The sequence below is a fragment of the Manis javanica genome, chromosome 7, assembly GCF_040802235.1.
Source record: "Manis javanica isolate MJ-LG chromosome 7, MJ_LKY, whole genome shotgun sequence".
NCBI classification, from domain to species: Eukaryota; Metazoa; Chordata; class Mammalia; order Pholidota; family Manidae; genus Manis; species Manis javanica.
The window spans coordinates 105360767-105381394 of NC_133162.1; the positions used below are offsets into that span (position 1 = coordinate 105360767).

The window sequence follows — 20628 nt, forward strand, 5'->3', positions numbered from 1 at the left end:
GTCTTTACTTATTTTCTGCCCGGTGGATCTATCCTTTGGGGTGAGTGGTGTGTTGAAGTCTCCTACAATGAATGCATTGCAGTCTATTTCCCTCTTTAGTTCTGTTAGTATTTGCTTCACATATGCTGGTGCTCCTGTATTGGGTGCATATATATTTAGAATGGTTATATCCTCTTGTTGGACTGAGCCCTTTATCATTATGTAGTGTCGTTCTTTATCTCTTGTTACTTCCTTTGTTTTGAGGTCTATTTTGTCTGACATTAGTACTGCAACCCCTGCTTTCTTCTCACTGTTGTTTGCCTGAAATATGTTTTTCCATCCCTTGACTTTTAGTCTATGCTTATCTTTGCGTTTAAGGTGAGTTTCTTGTAAGCAGCATATAGATGGGTCTTGCTTTTTTATCCATTCTATTACTCTCTGTCTTTTGATTGGTGCATTAAGTCCATTTACATTTAGGGTGACTATTGAGAGATAAGTACTTATTGCCTTTGCAGGCTTTAGATTTGTGGTTACCAAAGGTTCAAGGTTAGCTTCTTTAGTATCTTACTGCCTAACTTAGCTCGCTTATTGCGCTGTTATATACACTGTCTGGAGATTCTTTTCTTCTCTCCCTTCTTATTCCTCCTCCTCCATTCTTCATATGTTGTGTGTTTTGTTCTGTGCTCTTTTTAGGGGTGCTCCCATCCAGAGCAGTCCCTGTAGGATTCCCTGTAGAGGTGGTTTGTGGGAAGCAAATTCTCTCAGCTTTTGCTTGTCTGGGAAATGTTTAATCCCGCCATCATATTTAAATGATAGTCATGCTGGATACAGTATCCTTGGTTCAAGGCCCTTCTGTTTCATTGCATTAAGTATATCATGCCATTCTCTTCTGGCCTGTAGGGTTTCTGTCGAGAAGTCTGATGTTAGCCTGATGGGTTTTCCTTTATAGGTGACCTTTTTCTCTCTAGCTGCCTTTAAAACTCTTTCCTTGTGCTTGATCCTTGCCATTTTAATTACTATGTGTCTTGGTGTTTTTCTCCTTGGATCCTTTCTGTTGGGGTTCTGTGTAATTCCATGGTCTGTTTGATTATTTCCTCCCCCAGTTTGGGGAAGTTTTCAGCAATTATTTCTTCAAAGAGACTTTCTATCCCTTTTCCTCTTTCTTCTTCTTCTGGTATCCCTATAATATGAATATTATTCCTTTTGGCTTGGTCACATAGTTCTCTTAGTGTTGTTTCGTTCCTGGAGATCCTTTTATCTCTCTCTATGTCAGCTTCTATACGTTCCTGTTCTCTGGTTTCTGTTCCTTCAATGGCCTCTTGCATCTTATCCATTCTGCTTGTAAATCCTTCCAGGGATTGTTTCACTTCTGTGATCTCCTTCCTGACATCTGTGATCTCTCTCCGGACTTCATCCCACTGCTCTTGCATTTTTCTCTGCATCTCATCCCATTGCTCTTGCATTTTTCTCTGCATCTCTGTCAGCATGTTCATGATTTTTATTTTGAATTCTTTTTCAGGAGGACTGGTTAGGTCTGTCTCCTTCTCAGGTGTTGTCTCTGTGATCTTTGTCTGCCTGTGGGTTTGTCTTTTCATGGTGATAGAGATAGTGTGCAGAGCTGGTACAAGTGACCGCTGGAAGAGCTTCCCTTCTTGTTGGTTTGTGGCCTTCCTCACCTGGGAGAATAGCGACCTCTAGTGGCTTGTGCTGGGCAGCTGTGTGCAGACAGGGCTTCTACTTCCTGCCCGGTTGCTATGGGGTTTATCTTCACTATTCCCGTGGGCGTGGCCTGGCTGGGGCTGCTCCTACAAAATGGTGGAGCCCCGTTGGAGGGGGAGCGCCTGGGAGGCTATTTATCTCCGTAAGGGGCCTCTGTGCTCCCTGCTGCCCAGGGGGTTAGAGTGCCCAGAGATCCCCAGATTCCCTGCCTCTGGTCTAAGTGACCTGTCCTGCCCCTTTAAGACTTCCAAAAAGCACTCCCCTTCACAAGGCGCTGGGTTCTTGCAGGTGTGGATGTGGTCTGGATGTTGTCCTGTGTCCTGTGGTCTCTATTTTAGGAAGATTTTTCTTTGTTATATTTTCATAGCTCTGTGTGTTTTGGGGAGGAGATTTCCACTGCTCTACTCACACCGCCATCTTGGCTCCACCCCCCCCCCACCCATTTTTTAATCAGGTTATTTGTTTTTTGGGTATTGAGGCATATGAGCTCATCATATTATTTTGGGTGTTAACCCCTTACCAGTAGAGCCATACAGTCTTTATTGTAGCACCTTAAGTCTACCTTTTTAATGTAAAAGCAGCCATAAACAATACATAAGTCAATATGCACGGCTGTTCCAATAAAACTTTATTGTAGTAAGTAGGTGGCTGGCCATTGTTTGCTGACCCCTGTGCTAGAACATCACTGATCTATTAAGGAGAGAAGAAGCATGATCAGATTGATATTTGAGAGAGATTGCAATGGCTTCTGTAGTTTGAACTGGATAAAAAGGGTAAAAACTGGTATCTGGAAAACTAGCTTAGAACACTGTTGTTATGTTGCTTGCCTGAGCAGTCAATAACATGAGACGAGTTTGGCTATAAGCTTCACTGAGACATAGCTGCTTGTCCACTGCTACAGCCAAAGCCAAAGCACAGATCAAAATTTTTGCAGAGTAAATGAGGTGCAGTCTACAGTTTGGTTTATACTTTGAATTTATAATGAAAATTGGTTCACTTGTTTGGAAGAGAATATTTGAATTTCAGATTAATTTGTACTACAAAAATGAATGACTTGAAGACTGTATATCTGTTAAAAGTAAGCATAGTGTTTCCAAGCCAAAAAAAATTCCATTACCATTTATTTGTATACCATTATCACCACTTTGGGTATTTTGGGGGTTGGAAGGCAATGGGGTTACTTTTTAAATATTATTACACATTTTTATTGTCATCATTGCTTTACAGACAGCATTATGTATTTGACAATAGCTCAACTTTTTATATCTGTTTTTTCTTTCTAGTCCCTGTGTTCCCAAGAGAATTATATCATTGACAAAAGGTAAGGGGATTTTTAACATCTGATTTGGTAACTGTCTGACTGGTGCTATTAAATATAAAAATATCTTATTATAATGCCAACAGAATCCAAGATGAGGATGCTAGTAGTACCCAGCAGAGGCGCCAGATATTTAGGTATTGGAAACATGTTTTCATGTAGTACTAAAAAATTTAAGCATTTTTTCTTTATTATTTCCTTTTTTGTATCTATTAGCTTTTCAAAGTTTTATTTCTGATTAACAGAGTTAATAAAGATGCTTCAGGGAGATCAACAAATAGCCATCAAAGCAGCACTGAGAATGAGCTGAAGTACTCTGAGCCACGACCCTGGAGCAGCACAGACTCAGACAGCTCGCTCCGCAACTTCAAGCCTGCTGTCACCAAAGCCAGCAGCTTCAGTGGAATTTCAGTCCTGACAAGAGGTGATAGTTCTGGAAGCAGCAAAAGTGTAGGCAGGCTTTCAAAAACAGGTATAAATATCTGTCTAAAATTGTGTGGTCAAAACATTAGTTTCCTTAATGTTGTCTTAGCTCTTTATTTTTGATATGGCTTCTCTGTTTACCCTAAAATATAAAATTCCTACTAGCAGTGCACTGAGCCTCCAAAATACTTAAGAAGTAATATGTTTATTGACATTAGTATCCATTCTCTGTGCAAAAGAGATTTACAGACATCAATTAAGAGTTCTCTGTTGTCATATAAACCTTATCAATTTGGTTCAATGTAATGTCATTTCTTTGAGTACCTAAAGGTGGTTGGAAATCCTTCATTGCTTATTTATGATTGGAAAGCATGGTTTCTCACCAAGATTATTTAACATTTATTGCATTTTCAACTAATACTATCAATTATTCATTGTATTTTTTCATGTTAAAGTCCTTCATTTGCCATTCAAAATAATGAATAGGATTGCTAAGAAGTGTCTGAGGAATTTAAAAACTAAAGAAAAATAATACATAATTATTGTGAATGAGTGAAAATTTCGATAGCATCCTCATTCTCCTTGCCTTTTTGCTTTTAGACTATGTGACACTTAGTCTTACAACATTTCCTCTTTTTGCTTTCACTAACTGGCTTCAATACTAAAGAAGCTCACATCTCTTTTAGGATCCTTGAGATTTTTCTTTTTAACCCAAAATAAGCATGAAAGTTAACAGAAATAGCTCTCTCTCTTTAGCCTGTTTGGGTTAGTCTACACTTAAAGTACTGAACAGATAACATCTGAAGGGAGAGAGATGTTTGAAGGTGACAGAGTAGTGTTTTTACTTTGACTATAGTCAATGCTTAAAATTGTTAAGGCTTTTGAGTTGCATTTGTTACCTTTTAACTTACAATGTGGATATTAAAAATGTCTTAGTGTATATGATAGAATTGTTAAAGATGGATAAATTTTATGAATATAAGAAATATGCATATGTACCAAATACGCATTTATTTGAAAAATGTCCACTTAGTCGTCATAATAGAAAACAACTACTCATACATCAGGAGAAAGTCATTTAGACACACTGCCAAATTAAAACATTTTAAGATCATGTAGTATTTATAATCTGTATTATCTTTAGACATGAAAAGTAATATTTAACTCTTAATAGAAAAAAATTATTTTTGATAGTTATTTTGGCACAACTTAAAATATAAGTTATTCTACAGAAGGCAATCTGGATAGTGTATCATATTTATTTATTTCATTCATTAAAGATTAATTCTCAATCCCAGAGTCAACTCTGTTATTCAAAACCTCATTAATTGTATACATCCTCAAAATCTTTTTCTTTCTTTCATTGTCTTATTATCCACCTTTAGCCATTATGCTGAAAATCAGTGACTTTTTCAGTCTCCATGTAATAGAAAATAAAATTGTTTGCAGGCATAAAAGCAGTTGAAAATAAATTATCAAATTAATTTATTAAGTACAATGAAAAATACATTTTAACCTAATGCTAATATAAGTACTTGGACTACTTTTCATGCTATCTTTATCTCTTGATTTAAAAATTGAAAGTTGGCTTTACATAGGGAGATGCTATGATTATGAGCTGAAAAATGAAATTCTGCCGTGAAACTTGCCAATTATTTCTTTTGATAGAGGATTTGTCATTTTTGTTATTTCCTACACTACTCTTAATCTTTCTGTGTTCTTATAGATATGGGGTTTCTGATATCTGATATAAGAGGTTTTGGGCATTTGGCTGTGCTAAATTCTTTTTCCTTGGGGAAAATTATTATCTGTATATTCCTAGGTGTTAATCTAAAAGGTAAAATGTACATAACTTTGTCCTTTTGGGAATGTGGGTAATGTGCTTTTTGTGGCTGTCTGTGGCTGATGTTCTTATATACTTGCTTAAGTTGCATGCTTTGGCTATGACTTCTGACAATTTACGTGATCAGTTTGCATATTAAACTTGTTCATGGTGGGCAGGGGAAGCAAAATTGTACAGTAAATCTAAAATAACTGATGCTTTTATGTGGTAACTGCATGTTATATGATGTAAATTTTATTGTTACATATTTAAAACCTGCACTTTATATGAGGTTTTTAAAAATCCCTATTTTTCATTACTCCTCCCCTAGGTTCTGAGTCTTCTGGTAGTGTAGGTTCATCTACGGGCTCTCTTTCTCACATCCAGCAGCCTCTTCCAGGTACAGCTCTCAGCCAGTCTTCTCATGGCGCACCTGTCGTCTATCCAACTGTCAGCACTCATAGTTCTCTTTCCTTTGATGGTGGCCTAAATGGGCAAGTCGCATCTCCTAGCACTAGCTTCTTTTTGCTTCCCTTGGAAGCGGCAGGCATACCACCTGGCAGTATTCTGATCAACCCACAAACAGGTTGGTATCCAGAAAAAGCTGTTTATTTTGGTTGAGATATCAGGATTTATCTGAAAATTAAAGAATATGTATTAAATGTATTATCTACATATATATTGTCAACATTTATTTTACTTTTAATTAAAATTTCTCTAGAACTTTAATAACAACATGCTAGCAAATGTTAAAAGACATATTTATATCAGAAAGTATTTTTCAGCTGTGTCATCCATGATATGTTTTAGACCAAGTAATGGTCAAGCTATAATTAAAAAACAACTAAATTCCTAGAAACAAAATAACCACCTTTAAAAGAACTTTACTAGATAACACAATTTTATCTTGGGGAAAATAGTTACATTTCTTGAAGAAGGAGAAAATAAACAGCTTTGATAGGTTCTTTCCACTTCATTATATAATGAGTAAGTAATTGTCTTGCTGAATATGGTAATTGTTTTCTACTGAAGAAAAGCTAAAGGACATCTTATTAGTAAAAGTAAATACGTAGTCTTTATGAATTGATAGCAGATAGTCTTTGCAATGCATAATGATTTGCATTTATTATGTGTAATGTACTGCTAAATTAGGTTCTTTAAATACCTTATTTATAATCTTTATAACAACTTTGTTTATGTAAGTGAAATCCCCATTTACAGATAAGGAAACTGAACATAAGATAAATTAGGACTCTACAGTCACAATGTGTAATTGGCAAAAATGATGTTTATAGATCACAAGGAATCTTGGTCTCTATACAAAAATAACATAACCCAATCATTTGTTAATAATAAAAACAACCTTAACTCATTTGCTAACCTTCCTTAAAAGTTCACAGACTTGGCTGGAGTGACTACATCAGCATGATAGTAATTGGGCAAGGTAGATACAGATGTCAGGGTCTCTGAATGTACCTGGACCTTTCCCTTTGTTGTAGGTATCAACAAATAAATGTCTTAGAACTATGACCTTCAGATTTTATTTGCATTTCTTTTTTCAGATAATGTATTCAAATAATTGTCTCTATTGAATCAACGTTAATGATTCTTGAGAAGTTCAGTTTTTTCTTAATAACAGCTTCTATCCCTCAGATCTACTGTATTACTAAATTTCCTGTTTTCCTTTGGCAGAATATAAGATGATTTAATATTTTACTATTTCATATTATTTTTCATTTAAAACAGATGAGTTTTTAGTAACATGAAAGAATTGAGTAGGAAATGATAGTGAGAAGCTGATCAACCTGAAAATGAATTGTATTCTTAACTGTACATGAGTCAAAAAGTGATCTCTGTGTTTCAGAACAATATTATAGCCATTTAACTTTATTCACATAGTCCTTAAGTTACTTTTAAACATGTTTTCACCCAAATATACTCTACCATTTTGTTTCATAATTATTTGTAATACTCAGCATGACTTGTTTTTAATTATACCTATCACATGAATTACCAGAAACTGATGAAAATAATTTAACCTTGGAGGACATTTCCCACTTGATAGCAGTGGAACACTGTATTCTTCTCTCCCAGATTTTGTTTTATTATATGTGATAAGTTTCCAAAAACAATAAAAAATGAAGAGGGGCTTACCAGGGAAAAAAGGTTGTTTTGAAAGCAGATTGAGAAACTATTAATTCAGTCACATTTCTCTTTTCTTTTCTAATCTTCCCATTCTAAATAAGTATCATTGTCAAAGTCAGTTTATTTCGCATAGTCCTTTCTTTTGTTCTTCGTTTTTAAAAATAATGTAGTATATAGTAGGGAAAAATACTAATTTTTGAATCTGCTCCTATGTGCACTGAAAAAAAAAATTTGGAGAGTGTTAACTATAAGATTATGGAGGATTTGTATTCTTTTTAATCATTCATTTTTCTTATTTTCCCACTATAAAAATATTACTTTTTATAAAACTTGTTCAGAATGTATGTGTAGAAAAAAGTAAATTTTATTTTACTTAAGATATCCCCTCAATAATTAGTAAGTAATAAGAACAAGGTTCAAAATCAATACTAAAATTCTTTGTAGTTTATCTCTTGCCTATGAACAAAGCTCACGGGAATTCAAAAAATTATTATAGAAAATTATTTAGAATTCAAAAAATACTTGCAACTTTTAACAAGTTATAGTTATAAAATAAGGACATTGCCATCCAGTCCATTGGAAATTTGAAGCTCTCAACAACTTAAATTTCCATCGGGTCTAATTTTATTAATTAAATATGTGCAGTGTGATCTATAAATTTGATATTTTTCACTACCTGATAGAGGCTAATTAATAATTTTCCAGTATCCCAAAGTCAATAATTTTCTTGAAACTGAAATGCATTACAGCAGTATAATTCTATAACAATCTCATGAGTAAGATGTGTTTCAGAATTCAAAGTTTTTCAGAAAATGCTATGTATTATAAAATAACTTCAGTAGGTTTTGGAGCCAGACCCCCATAGTAAGACACTGCAGGAAAAATTTGAATATTTACTCTAAGTGGGAAAAATAAAGGTATTTCATAGCCTCATGTAATGTCAGACTTTGCTTCCCAAACTAAGAAAATCATTTGGTTTTCACAGCTTGAGATTTTTGGAATTGTGAATCAGGATTATAGTTGTATGTTGTTAATTGTTAGTGGAATGACCTATTTTTGATCTCTAAGGTGAATTGCTTTTTTCCTCTTTTTTTAACTTCTCAGGTCAGCCCTTCATAAACCCAGATGGGAGTCCAGTTGTGTATAATCCTCCTATGACTCAACAACCAGTTAGAACCCAAGTGCCTGGACCTCCACAGCCACCTCTGCCACCCTCAGCACCTCAACAACAAGCAGCTAATCACATTTTCTCACAGGTGCACATATCCATGATTATGTAATGCTAAGTTCACCTGTCTTCCCATATTTGGGACTAAATTCACTAATTATAATGGAGGTAGCCCAAGTGAGTATCTCTTAGAACTTTAATATTCTCCACCAGATGATGTTCCACTCACTACTTACAGGAAGAAAGGTTAGCTTCAAGGGCTTTTCAGCTAGTAAATAGAGAATATATACTGGAAAGAAGGAAATTTTGTCTCTTGAGCCTACGTGGTGAGTATTTATCCCTGTTTCACAACAGCAAGAAGTGGACAAGAGGAATAAAAATAAAACTGACATTGTTCATTATCCCAGTGAGCAAAGTGAATTTTAGGATTCAACAGATGAGGCAGTCAGAAGACAACTGAGTTGTTCAAGTTCTGCAGGGTACTCTCTATCTCATCCTGTGAAAGACAGAGGCAAAAATATTCTCAGAATTCTCAAAAGCACTCTTTATATCTTGAATTGGTATAAATGTTTAGAGTTTACAGAATGTATTTTCACCTTCTGGCTTTTTCATCTATAGCTTTGTTATTCTTCCTCCAGTGTAAACTCTTTTGCTTTCATTAAATCTTTTAAAGATTGCGTACCATTCCCAAGACAGTTTGTACAGTTAGTTACACCACTTTTTCCCTGTAAGACTCTCTAAGTATTCCACTAGTGAGACCTGCAGAGTAACTTCTTGTGAGAGAAGTATGGTAATAAACTTTAACTAGAGAAATTTCATTAGTTTTGCTCACAAATTATAGCATATGTATTGCAGGGGTAAAGAATGTATGAACACTTTGATAAAGTTATCAAATATTTCAAAAGTCATGAAAATAATTGTATGTCTGGCAAGGCAGTGTATTTAAAGTAGAAGGACTTCTATCTAGTTTTTCATGCCCTTCCAAGATAATACAAATAAATTCATGTATGTAGAGAAAATGGCTTAAAACTATTTCCAAAGACTCCCGTATCTACTTCCCAGCCCCATTTGATTATATACACTCAGGTACATATTAAACTACATAAAATTCCATCCCTGGCCTTCTCTGTCTTGGCTTCATTCAACTTGGTTCTGAAATGTTTCCCTTTCATTTTGCTATCATATAATTATCTTTGCAGTACTATGTATTTCACCAAGAACTTTATAGAACTAATAGGCATTTCATTTAATTCAGAGGGAATAATGTAAGTCTTGGCAGCTTTAAAAAATTCCAAGGATTTATCTGTGGTTATTTATTTCAGAGTATTATCTCTTAGAAATAACTTCATCTGATTTAGATATGATACAATCCTAAGTGAAGGTGTAGGCAATTTAATTTAGAAATGAATGCTTTAATGCATCTTGAGTCTGCATCAAACCTCATGGCTGATTTCCCTGGCCTTGCTTCAAGTGTTTATGATAATTCATCAATCAAATACAAAAATAGAGAATTGATGAGCAAATGATACTCATTAACTGTCTTTTGCACACTGAGATAATCCATCCATGAAATTTCAAATAACCAAACAAAATAATACTAGGATTTCCAAAGCTTTCAGATGAGCCACCTTTCTTGACATCAGTCACTTTTAAGTGGATATTGTTTTGAGGCCAGCTGCAATTCAAATAGGAAAAGGAAGCACTAAGACTTTTTCTTTTCTAAGTGTTATCAGAATTTCACTTTGATAGCCAATCTTCTGGCCCACATTTTTCTCATTATCACTTGAGACTCTGGGAAACATTAATTCATAGCACTGGTGCTCAGTATACTCTTCTTCCTTTTTTTTCTTTTTTTTTTTTTTATTAAGGTCATTGATATACAATCACATGAGCAACATTGTGGTTACTAGATTTCCCCCTATTATCAAGTCCCCACCACATACCCCATTACAGTCACTGTCTATCAGCACAGTCACTACTCGTCTACTCTTCTTCCTTTTATCCTCTGGTAGACTAACACTTTCTTTCATCTGACAACTTACATAGTGTAGGTCAAGTTGTCTGGAAGAAAGTTATGTCTTAATGGTTGCCTGACTTGATAACACTAAAACAGCCTGTACTTGGAAGTTCTAAAGCCATTACTGCACCTCAGTGTGATATATGCTGTTACTATTTAGGAAGCTTGCTCACTTCTAGTCAAAAGTTTTGTGAGAAACCAATGGCTACTCTATACATCTTTCAACCCTTACTTTTTTAGTACTTTTACTTTAATTCTAGATTTTTTGTGGGACTCTAATCCTGAGCCTTTTATTTTTTAGAAACTATTATGTTGATTTTGTGGTGAAAGTGCAACTCACTTATACATCTTAGTTGACATAAGAATTTCTCCTTATCGAATATTCCCTGGGCAATTTTATTCAGTTAGTTTATTTTGCACTTTTAAAGCATTCTCTTTGGAAATATTGGCCAGAGGGAAATATATGTATATATATTTTAACCCATACTAAGAGTTTCATCAGGTAAAATTACCTGGGTTCCTCCAGTGCTTGCTTACAGGTCTTTCTACAGGTTAGTTTATTACCCTAATTGCCACCTATACAGTGGATTATGAGAGCATTTAAGACAGTATGTGTGTTACCCCTTTGTAATAAACTACATAAATATAAGATTGAGAAACTAAATTGCCTAGTTAGCTTGTAGATGGCCAGCTGTGTTCCCTAAGATTTAGAAATGATGAAAATGTTTTTCATTTTTAAAAAAGCGCTTGTTTTTAAATGCCCCCAGGAAACCTAAAACTTTTTTTTCCTAAAATACAGGAGTATTTCAGTAGTGAAAAAATTTCTAGTAGTTTCTCAGCTCCTAACATAAACTCTCTCAATAAAAATTTTTAGTTACGAGAAAAATGTATTCATTGTCCTTATATGAAAGAGGTGTGTGTGTGCGTGCATGCATGTGCCTGTATGTATTACTCTTTAGGCTGTTCTTAATGGTACCTACAGTAAATTTTTCTTAAAAAATTACTAACGTTTAGGCTATTTTGTCCCGAAGGAGTATCTAATCATGCCTTATCAAATAGAAAGGGTAATGGGCATAGATATATTATGTAGGTCACTACTGTCTGATAATAAGAATGAGTGAAGTTTTTCTTTTATCATTTAGTCTTAGATAGCTAAATGTATAGAGCATTCCCTTCATCAAACCATAAAGTAGGGATAAGTGTTTTTGCTTTTCCTGCCTTGCTAACCTATGGGTCTTGGTTAAACAGTAGGATTTAAAATGTCTAAGTTACTTGTTTTAGTGAATCTGATAAATATTTTTATGAAAAAATATCTTTCTAATTATATATTAAATTGAAGCACTGGTATGTTCTCAAATATTTTGCGATGTAGAGTTTCTCCTTTTCATTTAGCATTGTTTTTGTTGTTTCCTATAGTGTTGTATTTAAGATGACTTTATAAATGTAGTTTAAGCTGTTACCAAATAAAGTGTAACTTTCCATTTTATGCAAGTCTTTTAATATTTTATTCTGACATTAACATTGTTTGCCAACCTGTTATTCCTTAGCCTGTTCGTCCTCTGCAGTCCTCTTCACAGCCTGTTCAGTACTCCACAGCCCCTTACCCATCCCCGCTCCTGCCAGTCTCACCCACCCAGCAATACTCCGTGGTACTATATCTCTATTCACCTCCTGTTGTGGTTTTTGTGGATGGATGGATGATGAACGCTTGTGAATGTGATTAGTGTGATATGATCTTTGTGATTTTTTAAAGTCACAGATACATATATACTAAAAAATGTTTCTAACCTCTCTTAGAAATAAATTGATTTATTCTTGTCCATAAAATATTTGTTATATGGGCTTATTACAATAATTGTATATGCACTGATCTTTTCCTGCTTTTTCATAATGAAATAATTTTCAGGTCAACTATTCTAGTCCTAAGGTTTCAAATGCTTTTCTCATGGAAGGTAGTACAGGTCTGTGGAATCCTGGAATGGCATCTTTCATCTGGGTTTAGGCTTTCTGTTCTTGTCCCAGTGCCGTATCTCCAGTAGAATTAGTATTAGTTATTAGAGTGATTTGGAGCTTACAACTACATAAGACATCCTCCTTAGTTTATTTCGAAAGGAGATCTCTAGATACTTTAACTGAGTGTAAAATAATGGTGCCTTCTTTAACCCAAGTATGCCCCAAGTTATACCTCTCTGTAAGAGCTTAGACACACCACTGCCATGTGTTCTCTGTATGATGTTCTCTGTATGACCTTCTGTAGTTACTAAACACATGAAACAACAGTGTGTAAAGTACTTCCTGTATAATGCCTAATATGATAATAGGTATCCAGTGAATGTTAGTTTCCTTCCCCTCAACAGCCTATATACTTTCCCCAATAATGGTGTTAAATTTTTCACACTATATGCCATCCCCTTTTGAATTGCTTCCCAAGTTACATTATAAGCTACATCTTAAAGTCAGCTTTTAAGAAATGTTTTGCTTCATTAGGATATTTTTGTTGTGAGTTGGGGTCAGAGTGCCTCATTTGCCAGCCTTGGCTCTGAATAATCTTTTGAAAATCACTTTCAGTCTGAAAAAAATGAAATTTTGCCCAGTATTGAGAAGGCTGAAAACATTTTTTTAAAAAAAAGCTTCAAAGACTCAAAAGTGTTTTGAAAAATGGCAGATCATTGAAATAAGAAATACCTTCTTGCCATGATGACTCTGATGGCAGTATATAGTTACGGTACTGCTTTTTAAAATATTTGGCCATATTACTTTATAATTACAAGTAATAGGTATATTTGAGTATATTTTCTCCTTTTGAAACTATTCATTGATTTAGGCTAATAGTGCTAGAAATGTCAGAGCTATCACTTGGGAAGAGTAAAACCATGTATTTACAATAATCAAATCAGGTTTCCCTATGTCAGTCCCTTATCTTTTGCATAACTGTAATTTTCTTTGCAACATCCAGCAGACTAAAAATTGCATGTCACCTTTGATCTGACAACTCAATTGCTACAATTCTTCAAGTAACTTTTTTTCAAAATTCTCTTAACAAAATGTGATACATGTTGTTCCCAATCTGTGGCTTCTTGGGAGCAATGGAATGCCATTTTAACCCTGTTATTATCATTTTAGTGATATTATTTAATTATTCACAACTGGTCGTTGTGATGTTAAGTCAGACAAGACATTTGTCAGTTGGCATATAAATCATAACCTTGTCTTTCTTGGTTGGGCACCATTGCCTGCTCACCAAGTAGCAAAAACAGTAGGAAACTCATTTGGATTACATTTATCTTAACATTGGAGTTTATAAACAGACTAAAAACCTAGGGAAAGAATAAAATTTATGGTCAAATTAATTTTGAAAGATTAGACAGAAGACCAAAGTGGGTGGATTTCAGGTATTTTATTTCTACTCGTATATTTGATTGTTAGGTAGGATAGGAGGTACAAAAATGCATAGAACCTAAACCTTGCCTTCTAAGAAGAGAGGCGATGATTCAGAGTGAAAAGTAATTAGTACTGTACCTTGCTAGTTATGTGGTCTTTTAAGCCCTTCCAGAAAAAAATGTTAATTATATAATAGAAAACTGTGCAGTTTCACTTCCACATTCTAATGTGCCTTTAATCTTCATTAAATAAGTATTTTTTCATTTTTTTATTTAGAAATGTTTTTATATTCTTCATGCTATGCATTTCCACTAGATATATAAGTAATTTGTTAATGACAACATTGTAACACTCCTACCTTTCTGCCTTAGGGTTCTAATTTTTTGAAGCTGTTCTACTAAAGCATGTCTGTAGATAAATAGTTTCCATGTTACATACCACTGCAAATCATCTTAAAATATATGAAGTATTATCTTTGATAAGTTTGGTCAGTGTATGGATGGTTTACTGATTTCTAACTTTTCCCTTTTCTAGCAGGACAACCTTGGGTCTCAGTTTAGCCATATGAGCCTTGCCCGCCAGCCCTCTGCAGATGGTTCTGACGCTCATGCCACTATGTTCCAGTCCACTGTTGTTCTTCAGTCCCCGCAGCAGTCGGGTTATATCATGACGGCTGCCCCTCCACCACCGCCGCCACCACCGCCTCCTCCGCCTCCCTTACCCCCAGGGCAGCCCATCCCAACTGCTGGCTATTCTGCCTCTGGTCATCCTGTCAGCCAACCCATGCTCCAGCAGCAGGGTTATATTCAGCAGCCCTCACCACAAGTAAATCCCTTTTTCATCTTCTCTCTCCCATGGTAGCTTCTCATTTAAGATCAGTTTTAACCTTGCAGAGCTCATTTTAATTTTGCATAGAGAGAATTCTTGAGAATGTGTAAACAAAGCTTGTCATGGAGATTTTCAAGTGCATGCCAGGCAGCCATATAACTGGTGCCCACTTCATCATGGATGCTTCAACTATATGACCTTTGAGTTTCCTTTTGATTCTGAGAGGTTTTTGTTGTTTTAATTACCTTGAGAGAAACACAATAAAGTGTATGCACTATAAGAATTAAATCATGCATTTCAAGGAGAATGGATCAGTGTGGGGAGAATTAACATCCTAAGGGTATTGAGGTGTTAAGAAACAAAGTTCTCTCTTTCCATTTACTTAGATGTTCATTGATTTTTCTCAACAGTATTTTGTAGTTTTCATTGTACACATATTGCACATACTTTATTAAATATCTCCATAAGTACTTAATGTTTTTAAATGCTACTCTAAAGGAGATTATTTTAAAATTTCATTTTCTATGTATTATTTTCTAGTATAAAGTTGACTGTATATATTGATCTTATATCCTGCACATTTTCTAAATTGAATTATCCTACTACTTCTTTTGTACACTGCTTAGGATTCCTATTTAGAGGTCATTTCCACATATATTATCCTTTTCAACTGCTCTGCCTTTTCTTTTTCTTGCCTTACTGAATTAGCTGGGAGCTCCAATGATAAATATACTCACAGCACAAATAGAGGAAGTAAAATCCCTACAATCCACATATTAACTTGACGATATATTTGAAAGTATAGTTCACCCTTGAACTATGCATGTCCATTTATACACAGATGTTTTTCAATAAATATATTGGAAAATTTTTTTCTGATAATTTGAAAAACCATTTTCAATAGCTTTATTGTAAAAATACAGTATATAATACATGTAACATACAAAATACATGTTAATTCACTATTTATCTTACCAGTAAGGCTTCCAGTCAACAATGGGCTGTTTGTAGTTAAATTCTGGGGGAGTCAGAACTTGTACGTGGATTTCTGACTGTATGAGAGGTCAGCACCCCAACCCCAATGTTGTTCAAGATTGAGCTATACGTATTCTTCCCTTGTTTCCAGTCGTCAGGGTAAGCATTCAGTCTTCATCATGAACTGTGACAGGTTAAGGCAGTTCTCTTATAATTTGCAGAAAGTCTTCAGCATGAATGACTTAAATCTTCTCAAATGTTTTTTCAGCATCTATTCGGGTCATCATGCCACATCTCCCCTTTGTTAATATAGTGAATTCTGTTGACCAACTTTTGAATGTTAAATTGGCCATTCATTTCTGGAACATAACCCACTTTGTCATGATAACAATATCTTTTATGTATCACTGGATTCGATTTGCTAATACCTTCTTAAGGATTTTTGCATGTATGTTCAAGGATATTGGTCTGTAGTTTACTTGTACAAGTTTTTTTCAGGATGTAAGGAAACAGTGGTACTAGCCTCAAAATGAGTTGGATATTGTTCTCTCCTTTATTTTTAAAAAGAGTTTTTGTGAGATTGATGTTTCTTCCTAAACATTTGCTGAGTTCACTAATGTGTTCATCTATTTTTACTTTCTACATGTATCCTTCCATTTTGCTTTTAATTTGCTCCTTTGTTTCTGGCTTCTTAAGGTTAATTGTTAGATTGTTCTTTCTTTTTTTATTTAGGTATCATTGATATACAATCTTAAATTGATTTCAAATATACAACACAGTGGTTCAACAGTTACCCATATTATTAAATCTTCACCCCCACTAGTATGGTTTCTGTCTGTCAACATAAGTGTTATAGGATCATTGGCTGTATTCTCAATGCTGCCATGACCAACTTTTATAATAATTTAAGAACTTTGTGCCCTTTTATCTCCCACCCACTCTGCACACACCCATCCCAACTCCTCCCTCATGATAACCAACAGTCACCTCTCAGTGTCTGTGAGTCTACTGCTATTTTTCGTTCGTTCTGTTTTTTTTATTTTGAGATTCCACAAAAAAGTGAAATCATACAGTATTTGTCTTTCACCGCCTGGCTTAGTTTCAGTTATCCTAACATCCTCTCGACCCAATCTATGTTGTAACATAAGGCAGAATTTCTTTCTTTTTTATGACTGAATAATATTCCATTGTGTATATGTGCCATATCTTCTTTATCCATTCATCTATTCATTGACACTTATGTTGCTTCCATATCTTGACTATTGTAAATAATGCACCTGTAAACATGGGGATGTGTATACCTTTTCAAATCAGGGATTTTATTTCCTTTGGGTAAATTCCTAGAAGTGGAATTACTAGGTTGAAAGCCATTTCTATTTTTTTTTTTTTTGGTATCATTAATCTACAATTACATGAAGAACATTAGACACGCCCCTTCACCACCTGCCCCCAGCAAACCCCATTACAGTCACTATCCATCAGCATAGTAAGATGCTGTAGAATCACTACTTGTCTTCTCTGTGCTGCACAACTCTCCCCATGCCTCCACCCACATTATACATGCTAATTGTAAGGACTCCTTTCTTTTTCCCCACCCTTATCCCTCCCTTCCCACCCATCCTCCCCAGTCCCTTTCCCTTTGGTAACTGTTAGTCCATTCTTGGGTTCTGTGATTCTGCTGCTGTTTTCTTCCTTCATTTTTTCTTGTTCTTATACTCCACAGATGAGTGAAATCATTTGGTAATTGTCTTTCTCCACCTGACTTATTTCACTGAGCATAATACCCTCTAGTTGCATCCATGTTATTACAAATCATAGGATTTGTTTTCCTCTTATGGCTGAATACTATTCCATTGTGTATATGTACCACATCTTCTTCATCCACTCATCTACTGATTGACACTTAGGTGGCTTCCATTTCTTGGCTATTGTAAATAGTTCTGCGATAAACATAGGGGTGCATCTGTCTTTTTCAAAGTGGGCTGCTGCATTCTTAGGGAAAATTCCTAGAAGTAGAATTCCTGGGTCAAATGGTATTTCTATTTTGAGCTTTTTGAGGAACCTCCATACTGCTTTCCATAATGGTTGAACTAATTTACATTCCCACCAGCAGTGTAGGAGGGTTCCCCTTTCTCCACAACCTCGCCAACATTTGTTGTTCATCTTTTGGATGGTGGCAATCCTTACTGGTGTGAGGTGATATCTCACTGTGGTTTTAATTTGCATTTCTCTGATGACTAGCGATGTGGAGCATCTTTTCATGTGTCTGTTGGCTATCTGAATTTCTTCTTTGGAGAAGTGTCTGTTCAGCTCCTCTTTCCATTTTTTAATTGGATTATTTCCTTTTTGTTTGTTGAGGTGCATGAGCTCTTTATGCATTTTGGATGTCAATCCTGTCAACCCTTTATTGGATCTGTCATTTATGAATATATTCTCCCATACTGTAGGGTACCTTTTTGTTCTATTGATGGTGTCCTTTCCTGTACAGAAGCTTTTCAGTTTGATGTAGTACCACTTGTCCATTTTTGCTTTTGTTTCCCTTGCCTGGGGGATATGTTCATGAAGAAGTTACTCATGTTCATGTCCAAGAGATTTTTGCCTATGTTTTTTTCTAGGAGTTTTATTGTTTCATGACTTACATTCAGGTCTTTGATCCATTTCAAATTTTCTTTTGTGTGTGGGGTTAGACAGTGATCCAGTTTCATTCTCTTACATGTAGCTGTCCAGTTTTGCCAACACCAGCTGTTGAAGAGGCTGTTATTTCCCCATTCTATGTCCATGGCCCCTTTATCGTATATTAATTGACCATATATGTTTGGATTAATGTCTGGAGTCTCTATTCTGTCCCACTGGTCTGTGGGTCTGTTTTTGTGCCAGTACCAAATTGTCTTGATTACTGTGGCTTTGTAGTAGAGCTTGAAGTTGGGGAGCGAGATTCCCACCCACTTTATTCTTCCTTCTCAGGATTGCTTTGGCTATTCGGGGTCTTTGGTGTTTCCATATGAATTTTTGAACTATTTGTTCCAGTTCATTGAAGAATGTTGTTGGTAATTTGATAGGGATTGCATCAAATCTGTATATTGCTTTGGGCAGAATGGCCATTTTGACGATATTAATTCTTCATAGCCAAGAGCATGGGATGAGTTTCCATTTGCTAGTGTCCTCTTTAACTTCTCTTAAGAGAGTCTTTTAGTTTTTAGGGGGTATTTTATTCTTTTTGATGCAATTGTGAATGGAATTGTTTTCCTGATTTCTCTTTCTGTTAATTCATTGTTAGGGTATAGGGAAACCACATATTTCTGTGTATTAATTTTGTATCCTGCAACTTTGCTGAATTCCGATATTCTAGTAGTTTTGCAGTGGAGTCTTTAGAGTTTTTTATGTACAATATCATGTCATCTGCAAATAGTGACAGTTTGACTTCTTTAGCAATCTGGATTCCTTGTATTTCTTTGTTTTGTCTAATTGCCATGGCTAGGACCTCCAGTACTATGCTGAATAACAGTGGGGAGAGTGGGCATCCCTGTCTTGTTCCTGATCTTAGAGGAAAACCTTTCAGCTTCTTGCTGTTCAGTATGATGTTGGCTGTGTGTTTATCATATATTGCCTTTATTATGTTGAGGTACATGCCCTCTATACCCATTTTGTTGAGAGTTTTTATCTTGAATGGATGTTGAATTTTGTTGAATGCTTTTTCAGCATCTATGGAGATGATCAAGTGGTTTTTGTCCTTCTTTTTGTTTATGTGATGGATGATGTTGATGAATTTTCGAATGTTGTACCATCCTTGCATCCCTGAGATGAATCCCACTTGGTCATGGTGTATGATCCTCTTGATGTATTTTTGAATTCGGTTTGCTAATATTTTGTTGAGTATTTTTGCATCTATGTTCATCAGGGATATTGGTCTGTAATTTTGTTTTTTGGTGGTGTCTTTGCCTGGTTTTGGTATTGTGGTGATGCTGGCTTCATAGAATGAATTTGAAAGTATTCCCTCCTCTTCTATTTTTTAGAAAAGTTTACGGAGAATGAGTATTATGTCTTCTCTGTATGTCTAATAAAATTCCACAGTAAATCCATCTGCCCGGGGTTTTGCTCTTGGGTAGTTTTTTGATTACTGCTTCAATTTCCTTGCTAGTAATTCGTCTGTTCATATTTTCTGTTTCTTCCTTGGTCAGTCTTGGAAGGTTGTACTTTTCTAGGAAGTTGTCCATTTCCTCTAGGTTTTCCAGCTTGTTAGCATATAGGTTTTCATAGCATTCTCTAATAATTCTTTGTATTTCTGTGGGGTCCATTGTGATTTTTCCTTTCTCCTTTCTGATTCTGTTGATGTGTGCAGATTCTCTTTTTCTCTTAGTAAGTCTGTCTGGGGCTTATCTATTTTGTTTACTTTCTCAAAGAACCAGCTCTTGGTTTCATTGATTTTTTCTATTGTTTTATTTTTCTCAATTTTATTTAATTCTTCTCTGTTCTTTATTATGTCCCTGCGTCTGTTGACTTTGGGCCTCATTTGTTCTTCTTGTTCCAGTTTCAATAATTGTGACTTTAGACTATTCATTTGGGATTGTTCTTCCTTCTTTAAATAGGCCTGGATTGCTATATATTTTCCTCTTAGCACTGCATTCACTGCGTCCCACAGAAGTTGGGGCTTTGTGCTATTGTTGCCATATTTCTCCATATATTGTTTGATCTCTATTCTAATTTGGTCATTGATCCAGTGATTATTGAGGAGCATGTTGTTAAGCCTCATATGTTTGTGAGCTTTTTTGTTTTCTTTGTGCAATTTATTTCTAGTTTTATACCTTTGTGGTCTGAAAAGTTGGTTGGTAGGATTTCAATCTTTTTGAATTTAC

General features: G+C 35.2%; 1 protein-coding gene across 11 annotated transcripts in view; it reads left to right on the top strand.

Moving 5' to 3' along the window:
- Positions 1-20628, top strand: part of R3HDM1 (R3H domain containing 1) — a 160630-nt gene that overhangs the window by 57565 nt on the left and 82437 nt on the right. For 5 of the 11 annotated variants that reach the window (XM_037020742.2, XM_073241374.1, XM_037020747.2 and 2 more), the window contains 7 exons: positions 2982-3019; positions 3103-3153; positions 3262-3488; positions 5593-5847; positions 8511-8662; positions 12139-12240; positions 14507-14797. In XM_037020742.2, the coding sequence (XP_036876637.2) occupies positions 2982-3019; positions 3103-3153; positions 3262-3488; positions 5593-5847; positions 8511-8662; positions 12139-12240; positions 14507-14797 (1116 nt within the window). The remainder of the gene's footprint in view (positions 1-2981; positions 3020-3102; positions 3154-3261; positions 3489-5592; positions 5848-8510; positions 8663-12138; positions 12241-14506; positions 14798-20628) is intronic. The other 6 variants (XM_037020748.2, XM_073241375.1, XM_037020746.2 and 3 more) reach the window with 6 other exon arrangements.